The sequence below is a fragment of the Phasianus colchicus genome, chromosome 7 (assembly GCF_987193195.1).
Source record: "Phasianus colchicus chromosome 7, bPhaCol1.hap1.1, whole genome shotgun sequence".
Lineage (NCBI taxonomy): Eukaryota > Metazoa > Chordata > Aves > Galliformes > Phasianidae > Phasianus > Phasianus colchicus.
The window spans coordinates 15,450,818-15,478,041 of record NC_143442.1 but is presented as its reverse complement, the minus strand read 5'-3'; the positions used below and the strand labels follow the sequence as shown (position 1 = coordinate 15,478,041).

Here is a 27,224-nt window from a genome sequence, read left to right as displayed (position 1 = left end):
AATAAATATTTCACTGCAAAGGTCAGATTATCTAGGCTCTTTTAGGCATTTTGTTTAAACCAGCTTTTGAAACAGACTGTGGAATTGTCAGCTGCTTGACAATCAAGTTGGGAGCTTCTATGTATAGAGCTGAACGTATTGGTGCTGGTGACTTTCTCTGATCTTCCATACTTTAACTGGTGCATCAAAAAATAACTTTAGAACTAAATCGTATTGGTTGTAGTAGACAAATGGAACTGAATTTTTAAGAGAATTGCTAATAATGCTATAAAGCCTTGTACAGAGCAGAACTGTTGCTTAGACTAAGGGTCCATCAGCCTCATGTTCTGCTTTTCACCAGTGGCCATGAATGATGTCTGGGGAAGAGCAGAACAGGGTGAATGTGAATAATGTTTCTCTCAAGTTCCCTTGACCTGCAGCCTTTTGGGGATTTCCTGAGCCTTTCATGATTTGTGTATCTTACAGCATACACTGGATTTTCCCTCTGCAAATGCTTGTCCAATTTTTCCTTGAACTCATGGGAGTTCATTACATTCACCACATTTGTGAAGAGGTCTGTAAATTTGCTACCCTTTGTGTGGAAAGTTGCTATCTTCCATGTTCTATCCATCTCCTGCTTGCTTAGCTTCCCTTATTGTCCCCAGAAACTCCCACTAGAGTAGTATTCCACCTTCACAGCACTCAGGATTTTTTACATGTCCCTAAGGCATCTCTTTTCTGCAGGCTGAAGGGCCAAAGCCTGCTCAGTTATTATGTGGAAACAAGTCCTTACATTTCATCATCCTTGTTGACCTTCTTTTCTAGTATGCCTTTTTAGCAACTGGGGGCTGTAACTCCAAAAAACAGCAAAAAGGACATGATTACTTTTTCTATTCTCTCTGCCCTTATAATTCTTCATGTTTGATTTTACTTATTGTCTAATCTGGTGCTTTCATGGAACATTACCCCCAGATCTCATTCCTGCAATGTAGGAGCAAGTTAGTTTGTTCCTCAAGACACATGTGAAACAATTCAGTGGAGGTAGAAGAGGTCTCCATAAGCATCGCTTCCTGTTTATTTGCACTGAATGCAATTTTAGTGACAGATTACTCAGCCTTTAAAGTTTGGAATTTCTCAACTTGTGCTTGCCCTGAATGCAAGCTTCCCATCTTCCAGTCACACCACAATTATGGTTATTATTTTTAATAAAGATTAGTGTCAAATTTCTTTTCTCCAGAGTTGAGGCACCAAAAAAGCTTTTTGAGGAAGGTTATGCACTGCCATTTTTTTCTAATTTAAATTTCCAGGAGGTTAGGATGACTGTGTTTGCTTCATTTGATGCAACACACTTGTTCACTGGAGAACTTCAGTCAGAGGGAACAAAAGCTTGGCCGTTTCTCACCTACTCTCCTGCAGAGAACTTGGGTGGTTGCAGACCAGATGAGGTGATTTGTCGTTCTGACTGTTTGTACCACAATCTTTCCCACAGCTAATTCAATTTCTGACCTCTCTACCCTGCCAAAAGAGCAGGGCACAGGTTAATGAGAAGGGGAAACTTGTTCAAAGGCTAAGAATGTCGAGAGTTGAATGAGGAGAAAGCACACTCAGGCCATGAGTAGGCTGTGTGCAGGAGGGGCTTTTTTTGTCAATACTTGAACCTCTCCTTCTCCAGTACTCACTACCTTTACATCCTCATCAAAACACGAGCTGCTATGCTCTGTCTTGTCACCCTTGTAGAATCTACCACATGGAAGAGCCCTTCTCACCCACAGGTGCCTCTCTCTGTCAGGGAAACCCCAGCTTGTTGGTGTACAGACAGGGAAGATTTCCAATACAGGTTTGCTTATTTCTGTTGGCAAAGTGAGCATCTGAGCATGCATGTGTGGTATTCTCAGATGAATACACAGGAGCTGGTAGTACAGTGTCTGGTCATCTGCCAGGCACTGAAGGAGGATGACAGTAAAGGGTAGCAGAGCTGTGTTCAGGCTCCTCAGCATGCTCTTGACAGCAATTAAACACATTCCTAAGCAAAAGTTGTTGTCTTCTGGTGCTGGTTCCCTGTTGCTCCTCTTTGCAAGCTCCCTCATGGGAGAGGCAAAGCAAGGCTGGCTGGTTGTCTTTTCTGAGTGGCTTCGAGACAAGCTGCACAGAGGTGGTTTCTTATTTCTGTAGTCTGCTGGTTATTTAAAATGTGCAGGCAGGAGCACCAGGCAGATATGTCATGGGTGCTGGTGCAGGCAGAGCTCCCACTGGGTCTGGTGTGGTCTTCTGGACAACCAGAGGTGGATGATTAGAGATTAATAATGAGAAGTGAGACAAACTGCACTCTGACGCTGCGTTCTGGCTTATTGGATAAACCATGAGCATGCCTGATTTTAATTCTGTAGTATCAGAACACAATGGTTGCTGTTCTTTTAAAATTTTGAAAAGGAAGAAGATTGCTGAGGAAAAGTGAATAACTGTGAGGGACTGCTGCATGAAATGGCAGCATATTTCTGGAGTAAATATTTCCATTTTCATGTGAAGAGAAAGAGCAGCTGTAACTTTTTTTTTTTTTTGCAACTTAACTGAATGTGACAGGGCAGTGTTTGCCTTGCACTTCAGGTGTTCAATATCAGTAGTGAGTTAACACAGCTATAAATCATTGAGTGCTACTACATACTTTGTGCCAAAGAGATGGCCAAGAGGTTTGGCATACACCCCTAAGTTAGTAAAGCAACGTTCAAAGTATAACATGCAAAAAAAAAAAAAAAAAAAAAAAAAAAAAGTGTAGAGGAAGTGCCTTAAAGTTGCTCACATCTATATAAAGTTGCTATACCCATATACCCATTAAAGACACTGTCATGTATATCTTAAACTGTTTTGGGTTTTGTTGTTGTTGTTTTTCCATATTTTAAGGATTTAAACTTAATTTTGTTAAGTTCAGCTACCTCTTAGGACCTTGAGGGGAGCTGCTCTGGAGACATGGAAGAAGGCTGTAGGGTTGTGAGTGATGAACAGAGAGAAATGACAAATGGGGATCAAATTTTTAACATCTATATACTATATAATAATCTATAAAAAAAATGTTCATTTCTTTTAAGGGATGGGAAAGACATGGTGGATATTGTTACAAAATCGACAGTACCCCTCGAAGTTTTGAACATGCTTCCAGTGGTTATTTCTGCCCATCTGCACTTGTATCAGTAACAAACAGGTAGTTAATCATATCAGACAGCGTGAAGATGCTTCTAACAAGAGCTGATCTAACTTCAGAGAGTGTTGCATGGCAAAAGATATTACCGTTATGAAATAATATTTGTGTGAGAATTTTATAATTACTAACATTAGCTAGAAAAAAAGGTGTGTTTTACTTTATTTTTAATTGACAATGATTTTAATAAAAAGCAATTTTAAGTCTAATTTAGATTTATAACAATGCCCACACATGAGCATGCAGGAATCTAAACAAAACACTTTATTATACAGAGGTATGTAACATCCTCAAGAAATTCTATTAGTTTACTTGAAAAACTATATTGAAAAATTACAGTATTTTTAACTTTTATAATCAAAATGCATAAAATTTTAATTCAGATCAGGTAATGTTGTAATGTTTTATGAATCTTTCTATTTAGTTTTGCATTTACGTGAATATTCAGCAAATAGGGGGAGAGAATAAGTGTTTGAAAAGCATCTGACCTCTGTCTACACTTGCTTTTTTTTTCTGTCTACCCGTATTCCAGCTTCAGCAAAGCTTTTCTTCTCTGCTTATGTCCAGCTGCTTGAATTTTCTCTAATCTGTTTATGATTTACCCTATATGTTGGATTTCCATTGCAGGTAGACTACATACATACTTAAACCTACGTGTATTTATTATTAAAAAAAAAAAAAAAAATACAAAACAACAGCAAAAAACAAACAAACAAGCAAAAAAACATTTTAATGGTAATGCTAAGTCATGGCTTGAAGCAGTGATTGAGCACCTGGTGGAAAGGCAGGGGAGCTCAGGTGCATGCAATGCACTGAATGACAACAAGGGGTGGGGCCAGGATCCACCCCTCCCCAGACCTCATTTAAGGGTTGGTAGTGGAGGTGAAGGGATCTCACTGGAGATCCCTGTGTAGCTAAGGCTGAAGGTAAGCAATTTCTTTCCTATGTGTCTGTTGTGTTTGAGCAAATCCTCACGTGCTGCAGCCTGGGACTTCGCTGTTCTGCTGTCATTGTTGTGCTTTCCAATGTATTACACCCATCCATTTAAGAGTGAGGTACTGTAACCACCATCAATCAGATACAGATAGCTGAAAAATTTAGGGAATGACAAGTTACCCAGCATGAAGATTTAAAGTGGTGGGAATTTGGCCTGCTAGGTGATTTCACAATTGTGCCCAATAAATGCAGTATTATACTGTGCTGCAGCAATAGTTGTTACAAGAAGGATAAAGAACAAATTCTGGGCAGCTAAGCATCTACGATTCAAAATTCACAGTGAGCTAAGGGCATACTGCATATCACTGGAAGCATGTGTTCTCTATTTTTCTGTTTATTTGACTTCATTGTATTTTTGGTGGATGTAGCCATTACTGTTTATTACGTTAGTTTCCACTTCTATTGTTGGAGCAACAAGGGAAGCTTGTTGTTAGTTTTTTATTGTGTTATACCAATTACATCTGAATGCTTTACATTAAAGAGAAAAAGGGGTTACTGCGTGAGACATATATTACTTGAAAAACTCTAAATGTCTCACACAGCATTAATGAAGAAATTTGAGTGTGTAAAAGTTCCTTTTTGCTGGTAGTTGGAGTTTTTCAGCTCTGATTCCTTAGTGCTGTTTTTTGTGTCTAGCTCTAATAAGATACTTCTGTGCAAAGCTTTTGCTTTTCTGTATTCTGTTCCTTATTGTGACCCTACCACCTCTTCTTCTTCATACAAAGAATTTCTAATTTATATCTGTTCATCATGAATATATTGTATTTGAACATCTTACAGCATTAACATTGAAGTTAGGAGATCTCTATCTACTGTTCTTTGAATGTGCCCAAATTCAGGGGGGTAGAGGAGGAAGAAAAGGAAGGAAGGAAAAATTATGCTATATCATAAACTGATCTGTGAATTTTTCCACAGAGTTCTGTAAAGAAAATTAAGTAACTTCTAGATAATTTTCTTGGATATTTTAAGATGTTTCATGAGATCTACTCACCAAAATGCTAGCTGATCTTTTCTGTACTAATAAGCATTTTGTCTTGATTGTTTTATTAGGTTTGAGCAAGCTTTTATTACCAGCATGATCCGTAGTGTGGTAAAATCGGAGAGAACTTATTTTTGGATAGGACTGCAAGACCTTAACAACACAGGAGAATACTTTTGGCTAACAACAGATGGGAAAAACCACTCTGTAAGCTACACAAACTGGAACAAGCATCAGCCACGTGAGTCATGTGCTGAATTTAAAAAAAAAAAAAAAAAAAGCCTGTGGGGAGCAACATGCTCCCACTATGAGTGGTTTGCAGTTCTGTTTTTATGAAGAAGAGGGCAGAAATTGTCTTGAATACATTTCTGGCAATAAGAACACTGTGTAGTGTTTTAATTCTTCCTCTTTGCTGGTACTTGGTGTGCTGTTAGATTTTGTTTTATGATAATCCAAAGAAAACTTTCTAAGAATTGAAAAAATGAAATAGGTTGATAAGTAGGATGTTTGATAATTGATTCAAATGTGGCCAGTGATGTTATGGCCAAACATTTGAGTCTTAAGATGATTAGAATTTAAGTTCTTCATCCTTTGAAACGTGAACCACTTAAAGATACCTGAAGATCTAGGCGTAAATATAAGATGCTGTTTTGCTAATGGCTTCTAAGATTCTTTCTAAATTTGTTGCTTTACTGCTGCAGTTCACTGAATTACTGTTTTAAATCACATTTTCCTTTCTGATTTTCTGAAAGGAATCTTCTGTCGTTTCATTTTACATGCTCGTGTCAGCCAAAACATGTTTACAACCTGATCGCTGACCACAGAATTTACTACCTTTGTAACCTCATCAAGATTTTACCTTGCACTCTGCCTGTGAAACAGTCACTTCACCAAAAATTCACAAAATTCAAATGCTTTATTTGCTGTTTGCTTCCATGCTTTAGGTCATTCTGGAGGATGTGTGGCAATGCGAGGGCAGGACCCTGTTGGTTATTGGGAGGTAAAAAGCTGTAAGAACTTCAAAGCAATGTCATTGTGCAAGCAAAAAGTCAATTCTTATGAAGAACCTGAACTTACTTTTCAAAGACATTTGAGTTCCTGCTACTTTGGATGGGAGTCAGAAGGCAATCTACTCAACTGCTACAAGGTAATTGGCAAATGTGCTTTAAATTTTTCAGGTTCTATGTTGTTTCAGGAATACACTGTTTCTGAAGTATTTAGCTAAAGTACTGTTTTCTACTTAGCAAATAAAAATTGTTACCATCCTTTAATGGCATTTTAAAGTGAATGAAATTCTTAAGTCTTGAATCAGAATTGTACTTGAAATATAAACTTCATAGTAGGAAGAGCTGTGATATTTAGTTTTTATGGGCTTTTGAAACAATTGCTCTCTGAAATCAACCACATTTATGGCAGTATTTATTTTATTGCAGATATTTCACAGAGAGAAAGTTCTGATGAAAAGAACATGGAGTGAAGCAGAAGCATTATGTCAAGATTTTGGAGCACATCTTGCCAGTTTTTCCCATGTCTATGAAGAGACTTTTTTAAACAATTTATTATATACAATTTTTGATAGGTAAATAGGCTTTGGTAACATTTACAGATTAATATGCTTAAGATAAACCTTGTTAAAATAACTCACAATCTAAGGAATGTTCTTTAATAGTGTCTGAAGAGGACTACTACTGACTAACACAAACTTAGAAATGGGTGAAAAGAAGTGTAATAGCAACACTGTAATGTGACTCTTTTTGAAGATGATCTTTGCAGTAGGCGTCAAATGACTCTTAATGTCAGTGATGTTCTTATGAGTTAACGTTCCCTATTGAACTGGAAATTCTGCAATTTGAATCCTATTTTAAACAAATTCCTCTTAAAAATATAACTTAACATTTTAGTAACAAAAGGAGTTTACTGCAAGGAGACTAAAATGTTAGTAAATGCATTGCAGTATGATATAATGAATTAAAAAATGAATATGGGTGTTTTTGCACTACTTAGAAATAGTTTATGAAATAGCTAAGGAAAGTTTGTTTAAAGTATTTCTCTGCTTCCATCCCAGGACAGAAGAAAGGCAGTTCTGGATTGGGTTTAATAAAAGAAACCCATTTTCTGGAGGGACATGGCAGTGGTCTGACAGAACACCTGTAAGTGCCTGTATACTGTGTATTTCAGAAACCTCTCAAGTTTATGTTCCCAAAAATAAGTCATGTGAACAGATAGATAAATGGTGACCAGCAAAGCTCTGGTTTGTGTTTTTTTTATTTTCTCCATGTTCACCTATTTCAGTTAAATGAAGTGATTGTTACAGTAGTAGTATTGTTGCATCATTTTTACAGCCACCTGTACAGAAAAGTTGCAAAACAGCAGAAGGCATTTGGTAGGATTATAAAGTTTTGTGAATTGGTGCTTTCCTGCAGAGCATGTTGTGATTAGTCCAAGATGTGTCACAGTGCATTTTAAAAGTTTTTTGAACAAGCATGTGGATTTTGGATTATGCAAGAAGATCAGTTTTTAAACTGTAATTGGTTTTCAGTCTTTAGGAACAATGTCAGCTCTGCCATCATTATTTAAGTAATTGCAGAATACGAGTGCGAAGTTCAGTCATGCGAAGATCTGAACCAAAACAAAGGCTGTTAGGCTTGGACAACCACTGCTAATCATGTAAAAAAAAAAAAAAAAAAAAAAAAAAAACCTGTTAGATTTAATTGTTATAAATTTTATTTTTTATGAAGATGGAGTCTAATATAAGATGAGAAATTGAACATGACATTACAAAAACGTGATTACAGGACTCATTTTTAGGATTTTAGTGCCATAATTTAGGTGTTTCACTAGTTTTCTGGTCTGGAAATCACATTTCATGTTCTTATCATACGTGCATCTTCATCCACTTCCTTTTTCTCCGTAATAGGACTTTGACATGCTTAATCTTGAATTGTTGGTGAAAGATCACAAGTATGTTGTTTTCAGGTTGTAGCTTCATTTCTGGAGAGCAAGTATGTTGAAGATGACTCAAGAAACTGTGGTGTATTCAGAGTAAATAGAACAGTTTTTCCAGCACACTGCAATGAAAAGCGTGAATGGATATGCAAAATACCAAAAGGTGAAATCTTAATTAACTTACATTGCTCTATCTTGTAATTCAGAAGAGACAAGAAAAAATGTCTAAAAGACTGCTGATGGTCTTCTGTGTGAAATCATGGCAAAGCTACATGCTTCTGTTGGGTTTTTTTGGCCAGATATCAGGACTGCTCTGTGCAGACAGGTAGCTATAGCATGGGGCAACAATGATTAGCAACAAGTCAGAAGTTTAACCTAAGTTCTGATTTATAAAAGTTGCTGAAAATGTTGTTTATTAAAAATGTTATTTATTAAGCATGGCCATTTTTATTTTATTCTGTGTTTAATTTGCTTTTGTCTCTGGATGAAAATAGCAACATTCAAGACTTTGCTTTCCTGACACAGTGAGAATTTAATCAATTTCAGAGCAGTATCTCTTCTCAGTTCTTAATGTAATATCTTTTTTTTTTTTTTTTTGCAGGTGTTAAACCAAAGAATCCAGATTGGTACATAGCTGGTATGGAAACTTTATTTCTTGCATCTTGAAATATTATCACTGGGAAGTGTAATTGATGTATTGGTAAAAATAAAATAGTTAAATATTTTAAGGTATAAAAATTTACATTATGTAACACTGCGGAAACTTGTCGGTAAACAAAATCTGCCACTCTTGTTTAGAAACACTGAAATGTACAATGCTGCTTATGTTAAGTAAAGGAATGTTGTCAGTAGTAGGCACAGGAATTTGATGTCCTCAGTTGCATTGAAACTGCCTTTGTATTTACAAAGTCCAGGCAACCCTGTCAATACAGTAACATGGGGTATAATATAAAGCTGAGATTCACTCAGTTCTCCATTTGTTGTCATAATTTGATATCCCAAATATAGTTCTGCTACTAGTTATGGAATGTTGACCTGTGTCAAGTAGCTGGAAGTGGGCCGTGTGTGTTGTGCGGAATGTGAACTGCAGTGAGGTTTTACACCCACATGGATTTGATTCTTCTTGTCTACTAGAACTGCCGTGGTCGTACTACCAAGGAGCGGAGTATCTTTTTCACGTGAATCCTACAGACTGGGACACCTATGAGTTCATTTGTGTCTGGCTTCGTAGTGAAATGGCAACAATAAATTCTGCTGATGAGCAAGCATTTATTGAAAATAAAATTAAGAAGGTAACAAATTAGAATGCTTCTTTAAAGTCATATTTACTAACAGGGGATTTCTCAAAAGCAGCTTTGTAACTGAAGTAGTGGATATTGTAGCATTTTATGATGAGAAAGCCAAGATTACTCCATTTGCATTTTATATTAAGTTAACTTCCTTTGAGTTTCATCTCAGAGTATGACAGCTATTTTATAGCCTGCTGCCTTCCCCAGTATAGCCAGGTGTGTCTGTAAATGTTTCTAACTGATTTCCTGTGGAAGAAGGTCTAAGGATAATTGTCAGCAGTCTGGATGGAATTTGTATATATTCCCTTAGAAAACTTCATAGAGATTTCTTCGTGTAGAATTTAAAATCATAATTTTCACTATTTCTTTAAGAATTGTAATCTATAGGCTGATGCTATGAATAGAAAGCCGAATTCAGGGACCAGTCAATACCATACCAGGCAACATTTCTTAGGCTATTCTTTATCAGAAATATGTATTCTAAATTTAGTATTGCTAGCTGATAAAATCCTGGCTCTAAGGACTGCATAGCTGCTTCAACATACGCTGCAATTCCACTTTTTCTGAAGGAAAAATGAATGCTTTTAAATGGTGGGGTAGCACTTATGATGTCCTGTGCATTTGAAATTTTTTTCCCCTTTGACTTTCCAGAAGACCCCCAAACTGTGGCTGTTGAGTGACTACTCCTGAAAGCAAAGTTTGTTCATGGTTTAAATCAGTGTCATATCAGTGCAACAGCAATAAGTGACTATTTAAATGACAATATCTCTGTGAATTATCCATAATACTTTGCCTTTTAGGACTGGAAATCTAGAACTTTCACAATCATAACATTCACTCTCAAAAGCATCTCTGTTACATGAGCTATAAGATGTAATATAAATTGCAAAGAAAATGTTCTGGAAACGCTAAAACCAGTAGCATTTCAATACGAAAAGGAAATATTTGTACTTCATAATTTTAATGATGTCTATTTTTCTTAGTTCTGGCCTAAGACTACAGTCATTGCCAGGCCAGGTCTGCTGTCAATGTTTACAGCCTAATTTTAAAGAATGTGGAAAATGGAGGCTACATTGTGTTTTGCTTACGTGCTTGCTGAAGTCAGGAGGGAGTAGTCACATAGACTAAGACAGGCAGTATTTGGCACATGTTTTCCACCAGAAACCAAAGGAGATGCTATTCATCTGAAAATGAGCACGGCTGATTTTTAGAAGTTGATTATGTTTAACTATTGTTGCCCTCTTGTCAAAACATATGGCAAAACATTTTTTTGTAGCTGTCGGATAGTGATGTTCACTGGTGGATTGGACTGCATGCAGAAAACATCAGCAGTGAATTTCGGTAAGAGTGTGCTTCAGCTGCTCTGATTTGTACTTGGCATGTTTTGTTTACAAGCTGCCGTTCAGTTTGATGGACTAAAACTGTTTGAGCTGGATATTCAAAAGACAACTTTGGCTCTCATATAAATATCATTCAGAATATGTTACCTTTCATTTTTTTTCTGTGAAAGGGGTACAAAAGATTTAAGCCAAAGATGTGACTATCAACATGCTGATTCTTTCGTTGTTTATTGTAACAATAAGTTGAAAAATGGGCACTTCCTACCCTGTATCCAGTTAAAAATACTTTTAGTAGGGTCTGTATTGTTAGATTATGACCGGGAAAAATAACTACCCTCTCAACATTTCTGTGCAGCTGGAAGGATGAATCACTAATAACATACCAGAATTGGAATGAAGGCAGAGATCGATATCTGCATAAACCGGGGAAAAGATGTGGCTTCATTTCATCACAAACAGGTTTATTTTATATTTCTTTTTGTCGCAGGAATTGCGAATTGGTTGTTATTGTCCAAAGGAGATTGTTTTCAGTTGCTTTGAAAAAGTATACTGTCCTGTCACGTGGTTATAGATTGCTTAACTACTGTTATGGTTAAGAAAAGAACATTAAGATATGGATTTGCTCGAGGAGTAGACCATAGTACTTAAAAGTATATTAATAGTTTAGCATTTTAATGTCAAATTATAAATATCCCAGTGATACCAAATCTTTAGTCTCTCTTAAGAATTTATTATGTGGCACAGCAAAAACGTTAACGTATTCCTGGTTTTCACAATCACTCTTTTTTTGTAACCAAACAAGCCATATGGACTGAGCAGCAGATCTTCCTCCATTCAAGAAATGTTTTTATGTCATTAAAAACTTTAAATACTTGGGTTTCTATCTTGTTTTTAACCCAGCAGCCAATCTGCTGAGGGATTTTTGGGTGCCATGTTTTGTTATCTGATGGTGCTAGCCTCTACGTCATCACAAATATTTCTTTTGCTACTGTAATTAAAAATACTATGTATATAGTGCTGCCAGTTTCAGTGATTTTTTTTTTTTGTCATTTCTCAGTCTCTGTTTTCTGAAGATCTGTGGTTTGTATAAGGTAAATGTGTCAGGTTTCTTAAAAATATGCAACTTTTAAAAAAATCTCTCCTCACAAATACGAAGTTGCACTCTTGTAATGCCAGCGTCAAAAGCTAAAAACCATTTTTTGTTAACCCACACATCACCTTGAGGGTTTTGGTTCATAACTTTCAAAAGCTTGAGGCTTACAGATATTTTAGTCTCTGTTTTACATGATACTTCCCCCTACCCCATCACCGGCAAACAGAGGGGATCTGATCAGTAGATTGAGTGCTTTGTGTTCTGCTGAAATATGTATTTTCCTTCTAAGCAGGACAGCATTTGATGTCAGTACCTGGTGGCCTTGCCAATGATTTTTAATGAAAAAGGGTAAAACTACTTTATCTGGAATGTATCATTGCTGTACATTTTCTTCTCAACTAATTTTTAATATGTGATAATAGGCAATGTATTATGTGACTCAATGTGGAGGAATATTTTTAGATTAATGAAATCAAACTGTAAATATATAAGATTTGTGGACCATCAAATGTACAGAAATGTGTTATGTCCAAATATATTTGCTGTGGAATCATGACTTAACCAATAAAGGGGATAATTTTCTTCCCAATAACTGAGCTAGCTAAGAAAAAGTCCTTTTCTCTAAAGAAAGTATTGAAATGTGGTATTTTTTTCTTTTTACGTAGGACGCTGGGATGATGAAAACTGTACTGTTTCTCTTCCCTGTATTTGTAAACGTAAAAATGCTTGGAAAATAGAGAAAGAGATTCCAAAAGACCAGAATCCACAAGGAATGTGTCCCAAGGGCTGGCTGCACTTTGGATTTAAAGTAAAACACTTTTTCCTGCTGCTTAATTATTCAAAATGAATTCTATTATTACAGAAAATTTGGACTTTATTAAGACTATTTGGTATTTGAAGATTTTCTTCCTTTCTGAAAGTAGGGAACTCATGTTTATGAATAGTGATATGGTGATAGAGAATTTCATTAGCTTTGCGCAGAGAAGTTGCCTTAAGCTGTTAATGTTTTACTTTAGTTCCAGGAAATGCATGTTCATTTATGCAAAAGCTACCTAGACTTTTTGATAGCAAACGCACAAACGTGCTTATTCTGTGCTGTCTCTCTCCTTTGACACTTTTACAGTTTTAAGGCTTGTTTGGCCTAAAAACAGAACTATAATCCTTTGGTGTACTCAGTAGTTCCCTAATTGCTGCCTGAAGATATGGTTTCAAATGTTGTTAATCAAAGATAATTACACACTGAAATCTATTTGTGATTGAAGGTTGAAAGGCAACTATTTCATCAGACTTCTCTTAAATATGCACATTCCTTAATGGAAATGTTCCCTGAAGTGAGCAGGTTTATCCCAGCATTAAAATGCAGTCACTACAAGGATAAACTTAAACCAAGGGGCGTTGCCTAAGGCTGTGGATCCAACACTCTTATTGACTGGTAAAGCTTTTAAGTGGAAGGAGAAACAAAACAAGCCTTTTTTTTTTTTTCTTTTGAAACAGTGCTTTTTGATACAAATCCCAAAGGATCCAGAGCACCTGAGGAGCTGGTACTCTGCACAGACATTCTGCAGTAGGTACGATGGGTCCCTCGCTTCCCTTGAAGATGAACTGGAACAAGGTAGAATGCTGAAAATATTTTTAAATAAAATTTCATCTTTGAAGAAATGTTTAAATAATAATAGATACAGATTTTAGGGGAAAAAAAACATGCAAATTCCACTCAGGGATGCAATGCTATAAACAAATCGGTAAATGCTTTTCTCTCCTATATTCCTGAAACATAAAGAATAGAACACCAGCCAAAACAATCTCAATTTTATTAAGATGTGATCTATAGTGTAGCACGTGAATAGTAGGCTAGGTATGTCAGAAGTGTGAGTATGAGCACATTCAGGAATGGTCATAACTTTTACTCATAAAAATCTGAGTTTGAATTTCATATGTTTATAAAACCTATTTGGAGGTGGGAGGAATCTCATTGGCTATTTTATTTGAGAAATTTTATTTTCAACTAAAGCTGAAACTTTTTTCAGTGAGTCAGTACCCTGAATGAAGTAGTACCCCAGCTTAAGTTGTTTAAGCTACTGTTGCAATTTCTTAAAGACTTCTCTACTGGGCTTGATACTGACCCAACTGAAGTTATCGTATTTACTGAATTCATAGCTGGTTGACTATGAAATGCTTTTCGTGTTCTTATTTCTTGTGAGTAGATAAAGACATTGGTTGACAATTTTCCAGTGCTTTAATGTGTTGGAAGAGACTTCAGCTATCCCTAACTTGCTACTAGTTAAGTATTTAAGTATTTACTTTTGTTTCATTTTCCAGCTTTCATAACAATGAATCTATTTGGTCGCAAAACTAGTGTTTGGATAGCTTTCCAGGGTGATGATTATGAAAAATGGATGAATGAAAATCCTCCAAGGTATTCCAACTGGTCTCCAATTGAAGCAGTGCATGTAAGTATTTCCAGGGGCTTTAAAGACACTGAGAAATTGTTTGATCCATAATATTCATGATTGCCATAAAGACAAGGCCTAACATGTTATAGCAACTTAGTCTTCTCTTAATTTTTGCAACTTCAAACGATTGTGGACACAACCTTATGGGTATAGCTAGCAGTTGCCAAAAAGGCACTATCCAGACAGTTATTTATGCAATACATGGCCATAGTCACACTATCTGAAATTCTATTCAAGCACCACAGTTTAAGCTATATGGTTGACATCCTATACTAGATTTGAGCAAAGTAATATTACAAATTTCATATTTTAGTGTACTATATTTAACTTGGTATGTTTGTCAGTATTAGTTAACATTTTAATTTCTTCAGTGCACGTTTGTGACATTTTTTCTATGAGGCTATTATTCCAAGTGGTATTTATGGGAATTTTTCATTGTTCTACCTAACAATTTATAACAGTGCCTTTTAGCTAATTATTATTCTATGTTTAATGTAATAATTATGCCTTGCTTTACATGTTGTCTTTTACAATTAATGTGAGGTTCTATGTTGATTGCAGAGACCGCGTTATAACAGTGTCTACGTTGAAGAACAAGTTCCACTTTGTACACTGGTATCAAATAACCCTAATTTTTATTTTACGGGAAAATGGTACTTAGAAAACTGTGAGAAAAATTACGGGTTTGTCTGCCAAAAAAGGCAGGGTAAGCATTTGGTCTGGTTTCCTTCTGTTCTCATTCATTCTCTTGTTGAGTTCAGTTTATTTTTATCCATAAGTAGCTTATTATAGATGTCTATAAAACCAGGAGTTAAAAGGTCTTTATAGGCAATTTTACTTACTATTTCAGCAGACACTTTACACAATTTAATAAATCAATAGCTGTGATGTAGAAGTAATTTCTCAAATATTTTGCTGTTAGATTTGATTCTTAACTTTGGACTTTCAGTTGCATATATCAGATCTAGAGATTACATTTCATTGTCTGTCCTCGCGAGCAGAGTAATAGCATGAAATTACAAAAGGTAAAACTGGAGAGAGTTCTGTTGAAAATATTGTTCTTGGATTTGCAGTCTCAGATCAGACAAGACTTTGGGAGATGCATTTCTGTGAACAGCCAATTGGCCAATCAGGTGTAGGCTGGCTTTTCTTCCCGTGCATTTTTCCAGTATTGGACATAGCAACGTGCTCAGTAGCACACATCAAAATGGACTGTATGGACACGGTGGCTTTGTGGTGCAGCTTTATCTGCTATCTTGTAGTTAAGGTCTCTGTCCAAGGAGTAGTAGTTCCTGCTGCTCTCCCCAAGAGACTCAACAGAGTAAGAAAGATGAACCAGAAAGCTTTGGTCTGTGCTAGCATGGCTCTTGCAAACCACAGCCATGTTTGACATCACTTATCATGAGGCACAATTGCCACAGGGAAAATGGGAGTGAACTTACTGTGTAGAATAAATGAAGCTGTTTTTCAACTACCTTTGAATTGTCTGTTTTAAAAAATAAGAAAAAATAAAAAATCCCCTCTTTGTTTCCAACAGACACATCCAGGCATATCGTCAATGCATCTGAAATGTACCCTGTGCCAGATACTTTACAGTATGCAAACAGAACATATACCCTAATACGTGGGAATTTGACATGGTCTGCAGCTTTAAAAACTTGCATGGCAAATGGAGCTGAGCTGGTCAGCATTGCAGATCAGTACCACCAGGCTTTTCTCACAATCATTGTGAATCGGCTGGGATACAACCACTGGATCGGGCTGTTCACTGCAGATGTGCGTAATGGGTTCGCTGTCTGTGCATCCTTTATTGTAAATTAGGTTTTTACAGTAGCAAACTATGAGCTCTGTCATTCGTTAGAAGCCCCAGGAAGTTCATATTAGGAAATTAAACCCCCACTTGAACTTTTATCAGCCTCCTTGCCATATTGTGCAGCATGATACATAAATTTAATGAGAACTAGTTTGGTGCAGTGAATACTGAAAAATGAAGCCATAGAAAATATTTAAAAAAAAACTAAGAAAAATCTCTTCTAATGTCAGCATTGAATTTAAATTTTATTTTGAGCTGCTTTATGGCCCAAATAATCACTTACACTCAATGAGCCAGACAATTTGCTACCATGCAGAACAGCAGTTTAGATGTAGTTTGTGTTCTCCTAGAAATAAGTTGAGAGAATCTTTGAAACTGCCCCAGCACTAGGGGAGAGGTAAAAGGCATTCTGATCAAGATGCCCCTGGAAAAGAAAGTATGGCACTGAACAGAAATAATTTAAAACTTGTTTTGGCAGAATGGGCTTAATTTTGAGTGGTCAGATGGGACTAGATCCTTGTTTACCTTCTGGGAAGATGATGAGTCTCAGGCCTTGGGCAGCTGTGTTTATATGGATACCTCAGGGCACTGGAAGAGTACAAGCTGTGAACAACTTCTGCCAGGAGCAGTCTGCCATGTGCCACCAAGTAAGTCAGGTTTTGTTTTACGTCTGTGCAGCTGCAAATGTGTATAGTAATAGTGGCAATATATGAAAGGAAAATTTAATATTTGAGGTTAAGCAATAGTGATGGATCCTTCAAAACTGATTTATTTCCTTTTTGTATCTCCTATTTGCGAAGCCTTTTTTTTCCCCCATTAAGCATTGGCCATTGGGTCTAGGCTATGTGAAAATGGAAAGAACTTCTATAGTGGGAAAGAAACAGGTGTAAGGAAGCTCTCTCTTCGGTGAGCACTATACTATCTGTAAAAAATGCTAATTGTTAACAAACTAGCATGAAGGGAAGTAAATTCAGTTTATTGTAGTTAACTGTAAAACAGGAAAAGAGGAGCATTAAAAGTGAAGTGAGAAGTTAGTCACATCTTCGTTGACTGCATATGGAAGACTCTGCAACTTTTTTTCTAAAGATGAGAATATTTTTCTGCATCCTAAAATACATTTTGTTTCCTGCGAAGCTCTTAATTACCTGAGCTTTCGTTTGAATGCAGAATTCAGGTGTGGAGCTCTACTCAGTCCAGGACTGCCGAGTCCTTGTCAGCATCCTGCTCTCACAATGGCAGTCACCTGAGTCAGAGGGGCTCTTGGCACAGTACGTTGCACAGTGGAGAGGCTGAGTGTTGCATTCTGATGGGAAGCTCTCCTCTACCTCTGTGCCCTGGTATTTGGCATTCAGTTATCCTTGCAGCTTTGTGGAGAGAAGCTCTGCTGCCCCTGGAAATTCCCAGCGTCTGGGAAATGTTGGGTAGGCCTTAGTGCCCATATGATGCTTCTCTCCCTGTGCACATCACTGCTAGATAAATATCTTTATAGCACTGTTGCAAGCCTGCAAGGTTTTTCATCTGCAATGAAACCAGCTTTGCAGTTCTAGTACAAGTATATGCAGCCATTAGATTTTTCTCTTTGAAAAATAGAGACATAAATTAAATAGTATGCTTATTAGCATTATTCTAAAACAACATGTGGAATGTTATATTAATGTGTATGTTGTTGTGCCAATAAAGCTTTGCTGTTGTTTCTATCACAGAGAAGAAACTCACTGAGTATAAAGGCTTATGTTCAGAAAAACATGTTCCCTGGATCAAATTCAAAAAGAGTTGCTACAGCTTTAACACCGTTCTGCAGGGCACAAGCTTTGATGCTGCATATGAAGTCTGCAGAAATCAAGGTAAGTGACTATTTTATAGCTACAAAATGTAATTGTGATAAAGTTAAGAAAAAAAAACCCACACAGATTTTCTGAAATGACTGAAGTCACAGCGAGCGTTTTCTCTGGTTCAGGAGAACGCTACTGGAGCTCATTAAGCCAACAATGAAATTGAAGACAATGTGTATCAAAAAATGGTCTTTTGTTTTGAAAATACTCTTTTCTGGAGTAAGATATAAATTGGATTTATCCCCTTTCAAACTTGTTTTAAAATCAAGTGAGAATAGTTTTATTAGTTGTAAGCTTCAGAACTTATAAAGCATAAGCAGGCTTTTCAACATTTTCAAACAAGATTCTGCATACCAACTTATGAAATGCAGTTCTACATTTTAATGGTGTGAATTGTTTGAAAAAATCTGTTGTTTAATCTGCAGGATCTAATCTTCTAACTATTGAAGATGAAGATGAAAATGCCTTCATTCTGGAGGAGTTGCACAGTTTTAGTTATTCTGTGAAAGTGGTTTGGCTGAATGTCCTGCATGTTACAGACAGTAAGTTTTGCATGGAAGAGAACTGAATGTAAGAATCTAGGATTTTTCTTAAGGCTGATATAACCATCTTACAAAATACTGCTACTTTTTGAGTTTTGTTTTCACTGTTTATTATTTGTTTGCAATGTAGTAAAAAGCTGTGATCGTTACTTACTAGGATTCTGAATAGTAAGTGTGTATGCATGTACATGAGTGCCTTTATTGGCTTGTTAAACAAACTCTATGGGCTGTATCAACCATGTGGTATGTTTTTAAAGTATTCAACAAAGAAAGGAATATAGTAGACAAACAGGATAGTAGCCTGGCAGTGCTTTTGTACTGTATTGTGAGCATGCACGTTAAGGTGAGTTCAACTGAAACATGTTTATCAAAACATGATGACATTTTACAATTACTTATTATTTCTGCCCTTAGATGAAACAGTTTCCTGGTTTGATGGCTCTCCCTTAAATTATTCTAACTGGGGCATCAGGGAGCCTGAATTTGATCATCTTAAGGGGAATTTCTGTATCAGCCTGAGGACTGCAGATGGTGTATGGCAAATATCTCCATGCAGAGAAATAAAGGGATTTGTTTGTAAAAAGAATGCAGGTATGTGCTTCTATTGAAGGAACTGATCGTGTTCTCATAACCGCTGTCTTATATTTTCTCTATTGCTTGCTTACTTTCTCTTAGTCTTCATTTAAATATTCTTTTCCCATTAGAGAAAATAGCTGTGAAAAACAAACCAGTCAGGGTAGCCTTCTGAGGAGCCTGGGCATCTTTTGTTACTGCATGCTGTGACAAAATTTCTCTTGGTACAGGCAGCTCCAGTGAGTGGTAAGAGAACATGTACATGAGGGAGCTGAAGTGTTCTGAGAGTCCACTCAAAGTGCCAGAATCACTGCTGGACCCAATAGCTTGTTTCATACAACATTGCACGCTTCTGCTTATGCATGTGTGCTTTCTGCAGTGGGTAAATGCTGCTGTACATCTATGCCACAATGTAGGTTAATATATTCCACTAAATTTAAAGGATTTTATACAGGCAGCAGGCTAGGTCATATTTTACTTGGCCTGTTGTAATTCTAGTAACGTGGCTAAAGTTCAACAAAGAACAGCTAGATCTTGCATGTTTTTGAGCAGATTGTCTTTGGAGTATCAGTGATGCACTGAGTGTATGTACTAAATTTTGCTAGTACTCTGGATATTCTTCTGACAGTTCTGGGTTTCTGGGTTCTATTTCAGATCTTAATGCAGCAGAACCCTCTGAAAAATGTAAGTTTTCTTTTTTACTTTCAAAAATTTTTTTAATAAGGAGCAATAACATGTTTTGAGGTGATACTTTGTGAGATCACATTTAATAATGGAAAAAAGTTTAATTTAAAATGCACAACATAAAAAGAGTAATGGTGTTTTATGTGGAACATCCGTGTTTTTGTACTTAAAATTATATGCAGTTATAACTGCATTTGTGTAATAACAATCTCTGCTTTTTCCTTTCAGCATCATACTCTGGACTTGCTGCTCTGGCTGTTCTGGTAACGTTGGTGATGCTGGCTGCCGTTTCCATTTTTCTGTGGTGCCTCTACAAACAGAACAACAGATTCTTCCATAGAATACTGTGGGTTAGAAATGCTTATTTTCCACAGATTAATTCTGATGTTCCTGCTCTGGAAGAAAGTATTCTTATTTCTGATTTTGAGAAAGATGACAATTAATCAATGGGGAGAACCGAGTGGTCATGTATTCCATGTTAATTTCCATGTCCTACAGTGTTTTTGTTCTTATGAGCCAGTTGCTGTCCAAGAGCAGCTCCACTTGTTAGCTGGTGGTGAGAACACCTACGTGGTGCTGGAAGAACAGAGAGCAGCAAAGCAGCAGCTGCTGCTCTTTCCCTCCTTGTGAATTTGTTGCAGCAAAGTTTCTGAAAGGTTTCCATAGTGAGCAGTGAGGAGCTGAGCACCAGACACACCTACTCCCACAGGCACCAGACCCAGGCTTCCTTGGTGGCAGAAGGTCTGTGCTCCCTTCTCAGGAGACTCAGGGTATGTGCTTCTGGAGGAACCCTTGCACTCTGGTTGGAGAGTGCGCAGGGGCTGCTGCACTTCGACCTCTTCTGCTTTGTAGTAGAATGTGGTGAGAATGCACAGAGCCATGGGAAAATTGGCTTCTTTGGGAAAAGCTGTGAACTAAAAATGTTCCAATACCACAAATCTCAAACCGCTCACGTGGAGAAGTCATATCTGTGCCTCCAGGCAGAGGACGTTTCCATGCAGCTTCTTCCCTTGGGAATATTTGGGCCCCTTTGCTTTTGTTTTCATATCAAAAAAGCTGCTCGTGAGCCAGTGTTAAAACTTGTCCTTGAATTTAGGAACTCTGAAACCTACTCCAAAGCTTATGGAGTAGTTCTTCCTGATACCTATTCCATCCATAGAATGTACTTTTTCATATGGTGGATTCTTAGCAGGTGGACTTCCAAGTTTGCTGAGATGAAGTTACTTTTGTTTGGGAGTGTCAGTGTTGCCATGATGGCTTGTTTACATTATGAAATACCTTAGGCTTGAGATACAGAAGTGTATGGATATTGTTGTCCTGAAGTTAATACATTCAGTAGAGATACTTCTGGTGCTGCACTTCTAGAGAAACAATGTTCTCTCTCACCTCGGTCACTTCAGAAACTGAATCTCATCAGACTCTTTCAAAGATGCTTTGGAGCAGTATCTGTTTGAAGGAAAACATTACTATAAATCTTGTTAAAGTTATGGTAATAAATTGCTTTACTGTTCACTTACAGTGCAACTTCAAGCAGTGTTTATGTATGTTCTTCTGAAACCCTGCTCTCCACACGTAAGGGTGATACAAGGGAGAGCCACACCTGCAGTTGACAAACGGTGCTGTACTCCCTTGTCCAAGTCCTGTGATCCCATATCACACACCCTCAAGGGCCACATTTCACTTTCACTGGTATTTCACTTTCACTGGTTGTTACCAAGGTGCTAATGGTGTTAATACCATCTTTCACTGGTCAGTTGTTCTCCTGGCTAATGGCTGTGCAAGACCCACAGATTCAGGTCACGGTTCTCGATGGTGAATGAGTTCTATGGACTCCCACCACTCTACCCAGTCCTCCAGTTACTTCTGTGAAAATATCAAAACCTTTTATGGAGGACTTCTAAATTATTTCTATTGTAAAGTGGAGAAAAACAAAACAAATTGTTGATCACAAAGAGTTACTGGAGTATTGAATCACATTTGTCATCTCTAAAAGCTGCTATGAAGGGCTGTGCATGTTGTTGTGTTGGTTTGTTATGGGATGACTCATTCTAAAAACTTTGCAGGAACCCTAAAATGGAGATATGTTTGTGAAAATTCAGTAACCAGACAAGGCCAAATGCCATGTTCTTATTTGTGCACATACAGGGGAATGTATGACTTCTTTCCTGTTAGATTTCATGTAGCAATTCTTTAGACGTGACCAAATAAATAATGTATTTTCATGTTATAATTATGTATAAGGTTATATTTTTCTTAATTATTTAGTACATAGAATACTTCTATACTGGTTTACAGGATACAGAAATGTGGTTGAAGAGACTGCAGATGCATCGATGCATCTTATCAGTATATAACAAAAAAAGTGACCAACTCTCCTTTCCCCATGAGAATTTTGCCTGTTTAAATTTCAGCTGGAGGAGCCTAAACAGCCATCTTCCATTCATCACATTCACTGACAAGTGTATATGTTGCCTTTTTGCAGCAGAGTGACTTGAAGGATGCTTTTTGCTTGCAAAATTGTAAAATATTTTGTCTCAGGACGTGCATTTATCAGACTACTATGCTGTTACCTAGTTACGCATATGCTGTCACATTTTGACATTGTTAATGAAGGTGTATATTTTTTCAAAAAACCTGACATGGATACTTCATCAATTTTCCTTGAAGTATGTTGTAGTCATTTTAATATATCTAAAGGGCAGTTGTATAATAAATAACCCTAACATCAGAATAGAGAATGTTAACACTGACTGTGATGTAGGTGATCTTGGATCAAGGCAATAGTACTTCAAGAAGTGTTTTCTTCATACGTTGAAAATAATCTGCAGTTGACAAAGTCATAAGTGTCATAAGTAGAAACAGTGTCATAAAGTGTTTATTTTAAAATCTTTTGTCATTTAACTTTTCTAATTGCAGGTGCTACTCACTTAAGGATGTTATTGCTGATTACTTCCTATTCGTTTTTCTAAATATAAGAAAAATCTTACAGTGAGAACCATTACTTTCTGGAATAATGTCCTTGGGGATGTGATAATTCACATCGCTGTAGGGTTTCAAGATGCAGTTGGACATGGTACTAGGCAATCCCATCCAGACTTCCTTTTCCTGTGAAAAGTTGAACCTGATGACCTTTAAGGTCCCTTCCACCTGGTCTGTTCTATGATTCTATGGATTTTACCTTAGCTTCCATTTGTTTTTCCTTAACTCAAGATCCTCTATCCCATTCCTGCTCGGAGTACTTGTTGGCTACATTTTTCATGGGTGACTATGATAGTAACAGCAGTGAGGTTCACTGTGTTACTTCAACTAGGAAATTAAAGCATAATAACTTTTTGGGCTGCAGATTTTCTTTTGCCAGCTTTAGTGTCTCCCAGCAGCAGTTCCCAGGCTTTGCTCCAGGTCACAGTGTTAGGAGAGGGGCAGCTGGCACCAGGCTGCTGCTTTCTGGCTGCTCTCCTCCATTCCTCCCTCCTCCTTCCCTAGCCTTTGCATGTGTGCACACTTTCCTGTGTCTGGCTCCGGATGAGAGGCCGTGAGGCTTCTTAGGTCTGTGCACCTCAGTCCAGAGGGAGTGTAGGAAAGAAATACTTTTTTGTACTGTGTGCAACTTAACTCACTCTGCTTCCCTGGGTGCTGCTGCACAAACTTAATTTAGACCCCCCCTACATTTTTCTTCCATCGCACTGCCCCTCCTTTAGTACAGCAACAGGCATCCTCAGTCTCTTGTAATAATAAACCCACTGTAATGAAATTGTGACATACTTTTCCTACAGACCAGGTTTATATTAGCAGGTTTTTTTGATGAAAAGCTAAATTTGGCATTTGGCAACTATTTTCAAAATTCTTAGCTTTAAAACAAACAAACAAAAAAAAAACCCCACTCTTCTTGAGCTATAATAATATTTCCTTTGGGTAATCAGTGGAATGTTGATTTTAAAACTCTAAGGATCAGTGCTGACCTCACAATCTGTTGCAGTCCTTGAGGAAGTCGCTGGCAGGAGCAGCTTGCTCTGCTGACATGGTTTGAGTTAACATAGAGCTTTGTGATCAGAAGCACGATCCCAGTCTGGCCGGTAGATGGTGCACACAGAGCTGACAAAATGGCGAAGTGAGCCCTTTGCAAGTCACAGGGATTTGCTAGGGATCTTCCTTGAAATTTAGTTAAACGAGCAGCAAAACTTCCGAATTTCAACCCTCTGCAGATGTCAGCATCCTTTAAACCTGCCTCCTACAATACAAAGCTGTCTTATGATGTCTTCTCAAAGCTCATTCTCTGAATACATCAAAATTCTGTATGTTGTTCACACCTTAAGAGCTGCCAATCTCTTTCTATATCCATTATCTCTTTGCAGAGTGACTGTGATTTGGATTCTGATCTTAGAACCTGGAGTGCTTGAAGGTAGCACCATGGTAATTTATAACCTGATTTTGAACTGCAGAGACTTCTGAAAGCACGAGGCTGGATAATAGTGAGAATTCTGCTGCTGTTTCCTTTATTTCCAATGGTTACTTTTGTTTGTTGGGTTGTTGCTCTTTTCTCAAACTTAACCAATAAGGCAGCTTTCCATTCTGATTCTTGGAAATAAATGCTTCAGACCATAGTTTTAGTAGAAAGGCAGCTAACCTGTAGGTACAAGATAAGTAGAGTTAATGCATAGCTGGCTAAAATTTATGTTCCTCTGCATGCCAGCAGAGGAAAATGGGGAAAACTTTCTCCGAATTGGTTTTTCAGATGACCAGGTGTATTTTTGCATTTTTCTTACGTGGATCTTCATTTTGAAAAACTAGAAGGTTCTAATCATGCTACACGAAAAAAAGTCTCTGTTTATTCTGTAGTTTTTTTCTTCAGTGTATACTGAAAATTATCTCACCAAGCTACATATTCAGGACATTTTTTTTTTCCTGAAGTGTGATCATAAACCTTTGAACCCAGTAATAACCTGATTAAATCTGCTTTGCTACTTCCTCCTGCCATAAACTCTGTGTGTATTGCAGCTGAGAAGCATCAGGAAAGTCCTTGCTGGGAGCTGAGAGCAGGCATGCACACAGCTGAGGGAAGAACTGATTCTTACCTCATCAGCAGCTTTGTGCTGCACAACTTCACTGACGCTTGATGTGGGACTGCATCCTAGAGCTTGATGCTTCATTCAGGTGTGTAAGCAAATCCCTGACACTGCATGCTGTCCGTGAGCAGGGAGATGTAAAAGCTAACATAAAGTAAAATAATGTTCCCAGTTACATATGGGTTAATTTGTTACAGTCCTGTCATAGTCCGTAAATAATTCTGCTTTAGCTGCATTTGTTTCTCTTGGGAAGTTTTTGCTGATGCTTGCATGTTTACCTGTTACCTACCTTAAATCTGACATCTACCAATTTACGTGACCTAACGCTGTGCTTTCTAGTATGTAAAATTCCCCAGCATCAGAAAGATTCTTTCTGGAAAGGCCTGAGAAAAGATGAAGTTGCTGCTGATGATGCATATTTTGTCCTGGGGGTCATTAAGAGGCAAACTGAATTACCTTTTAAAATTATTTTAAAAGCGAATACTGAAGGTGGAGCTCAATGTGTGGGACACTGCAACTATAAAATCGTGCCTTGCAGTTAAAGGTGAAAATGCACTGAAGAATCCTGCAGGCTTTCCATCTGGAGAGAACAAATTACTAGCTGCCTTTCTTTTAAAATATGTGTGGGATAAATAGCAGAGAGGCTCTTTTCCCACACTCTTCTACCCAAAATTTTTGCTCAGACATTGGCTCTGTCACCACACGCTGCTGGGGTGCTTGTCCAGAGGCACAGCCCTCAAGAATGCAGGCCATTGGGTATGGCAAGAGGAGGATATGGTGTGGGCTCTGTTCCCCTTCCTATACCATCCATGGCCCTCGAGAGCATGTCTGATTGATGATTTGGACTTTACTGGTATTTGCATCTAAATCTTCTTTGGGAAAAGCTTAGGGCAGCTGTTCAGTCTCAGCTGCACTTATGGATTGCTCTTCCACTTGGTCTAATGTGAGTCCAAACCTGGTGTGGGGAGATAGGAGAGAAAGAACTGACTGCTGATGAAAGCAGAAGCATTAGGGGAACAGGGATCAGTTATTGCTGCTAGTTGGGACAGTTAGAGCAAGGAGCAAACAGTTAGAGGTATGGCAGGAAATACAAGAGAACTATGGGGAGAGCTGGGCTGTACAACAGGCACTCACCAGAGTGGTAGGGGCACTTGCCAAAGCACTGTGCACTGCTAAATTTGATAACTGTTGTTTGGAAATAAGTGCATGACCACTGCTGGGGAATAGATTCAGAACGCTGCTGGATGTCCCTTTCAGCTCAGTCAGGGTAAACATGAGTAATCCTGATCTGAAAATACTGGTGTGTGCAACTGCAGAGTCCTCATCCCACTTTCTTCTAGCTGGAGTTTAGGATGCAAATTTCATACAGCTGGGGCATGGGGAACACCTCTGTTTAAATCTGTGGTTTACTACAGGACAGAAAGGGCCAGTTCTGAAATGAGCACAGCTGAATCATCCCATTGACCTACTACAGCAGCTGGTTTGGGCTAAGCACCCAGCCTGCCCTGGGAACCCAAAATCCACATGTAGGATGGGGGAAGTGAGTAGCATTTTGCTCACTAGGAGTGAATGGCTTAATAAAGCAAAAGCCCATAACCAATAAATGTAAATAAAGAGATACGTGCAAATAATAAACTTTTTTTTGCTTTTGTTTCTTTTACTTTGTTTAGATTTGTTTTGTGTTTCCAGTTTAGTCACAGACCCAAGAGATGGCCTCATGGTCAATATAACAGTACCAAAAGAAAGAAGATGGCTCATGTGTCATCTCCCAAAACCAGAGAGGTAAGAGAAACCCTTCAGAGCCCAAGGTTTTCTTTCTCAATCTAGAGACAAAGAAAATCAATAGAAATCTGAAAAAGGCTGGAGCTTCAGCTCAGGTGTTCTAAAAGACAAGGACACCCACAGCAGGCACAAGGCTTAATTTAAGGTGCATATTGCTGTGTTAGTTCTCATGTTTATTATTTTTATGATTGCATCCTAAAGCAACTGCTCTTTTGATCCATTAGCTGCTGCTTGGGGAAAGAAAAATAAAGCTTGCATAGAAAATAACAAAATTTTCTGGCTGGAGGCCAAAACTTCACAAGAGAAGGCTGAGGCCTAATATGTTTTGTTTAAGGTCTTTGTTTCTGGTAGATGTTGACTAGATTCCGGATGATGAGGGCACTTCGAACGAAGCCAGCTGGGGAAGTCAGTTAGTTAAGTATTAACCCTCTGAGGAGTAGATTGAACTGTGCACAAGAAACATTCTGAGAAAACATGAAAAGTAGTGTAGATTTCTTCCAAGAAAGAAGTACTGTGGCTTGTATTTATATCAGAAAAGGTAGAGACAATTTGTTGTATACGTGACTGAATTCCTCAAGCTGGGTAACTGTCCAGAACTCATTTTCTCCCTGAGCATACTTCAGCAGTCCCATGGCTGAAATAAGCCTCATGTTCAGGAATTTCTTTA

General features: G+C 37.7%; 1 protein-coding gene across 2 annotated transcripts in view; it reads left to right on the top strand.

Moving 5' to 3' along the window:
- PLA2R1 (phospholipase A2 receptor 1) overlaps window positions 1–27,224 on the top strand; it is a 47,316-nt gene that overhangs the window by 14,901 nt on the left and 5,191 nt on the right. For both annotated transcript variants that reach the window (XM_031599569.2, XM_090143845.1), the window contains exons 10-31: window positions 3,063–3,175; window positions 5,219–5,388; window positions 6,092–6,294; window positions 6,581–6,726; window positions 7,213–7,297; window positions 8,124–8,256; window positions 8,695–8,730; window positions 9,228–9,385; window positions 10,659–10,723; window positions 11,078–11,181; window positions 12,481–12,623; window positions 13,310–13,427; window positions 14,135–14,265; window positions 14,830–14,974; window positions 15,806–16,044; window positions 16,560–16,728; window positions 17,785–17,925; window positions 18,339–18,455; window positions 18,870–19,046; window positions 19,683–19,712; window positions 19,941–24,863; window positions 26,446–26,557. In XM_031599569.2, coding sequence (XP_031455429.2) covers window positions 3,063–3,175; window positions 5,219–5,388; window positions 6,092–6,294; window positions 6,581–6,726; window positions 7,213–7,297; window positions 8,124–8,256; window positions 8,695–8,730; window positions 9,228–9,385; window positions 10,659–10,723; window positions 11,078–11,181; window positions 12,481–12,623; window positions 13,310–13,427; window positions 14,135–14,265; window positions 14,830–14,974; window positions 15,806–16,044; window positions 16,560–16,728; window positions 17,785–17,925; window positions 18,339–18,455; window positions 18,870–19,046; window positions 19,683–19,712; window positions 19,941–20,155 — 2,838 coding nt within the window. In that variant the 3' untranslated portion in view covers window positions 20,156–24,863; window positions 26,446–26,557. The remainder of the gene's footprint in view (window positions 1–3,062; window positions 3,176–5,218; window positions 5,389–6,091; window positions 6,295–6,580; window positions 6,727–7,212; window positions 7,298–8,123; window positions 8,257–8,694; window positions 8,731–9,227; window positions 9,386–10,658; window positions 10,724–11,077; window positions 11,182–12,480; window positions 12,624–13,309; window positions 13,428–14,134; window positions 14,266–14,829; window positions 14,975–15,805; window positions 16,045–16,559; window positions 16,729–17,784; window positions 17,926–18,338; window positions 18,456–18,869; window positions 19,047–19,682; window positions 19,713–19,940; window positions 24,864–26,445; window positions 26,558–27,224) is intronic.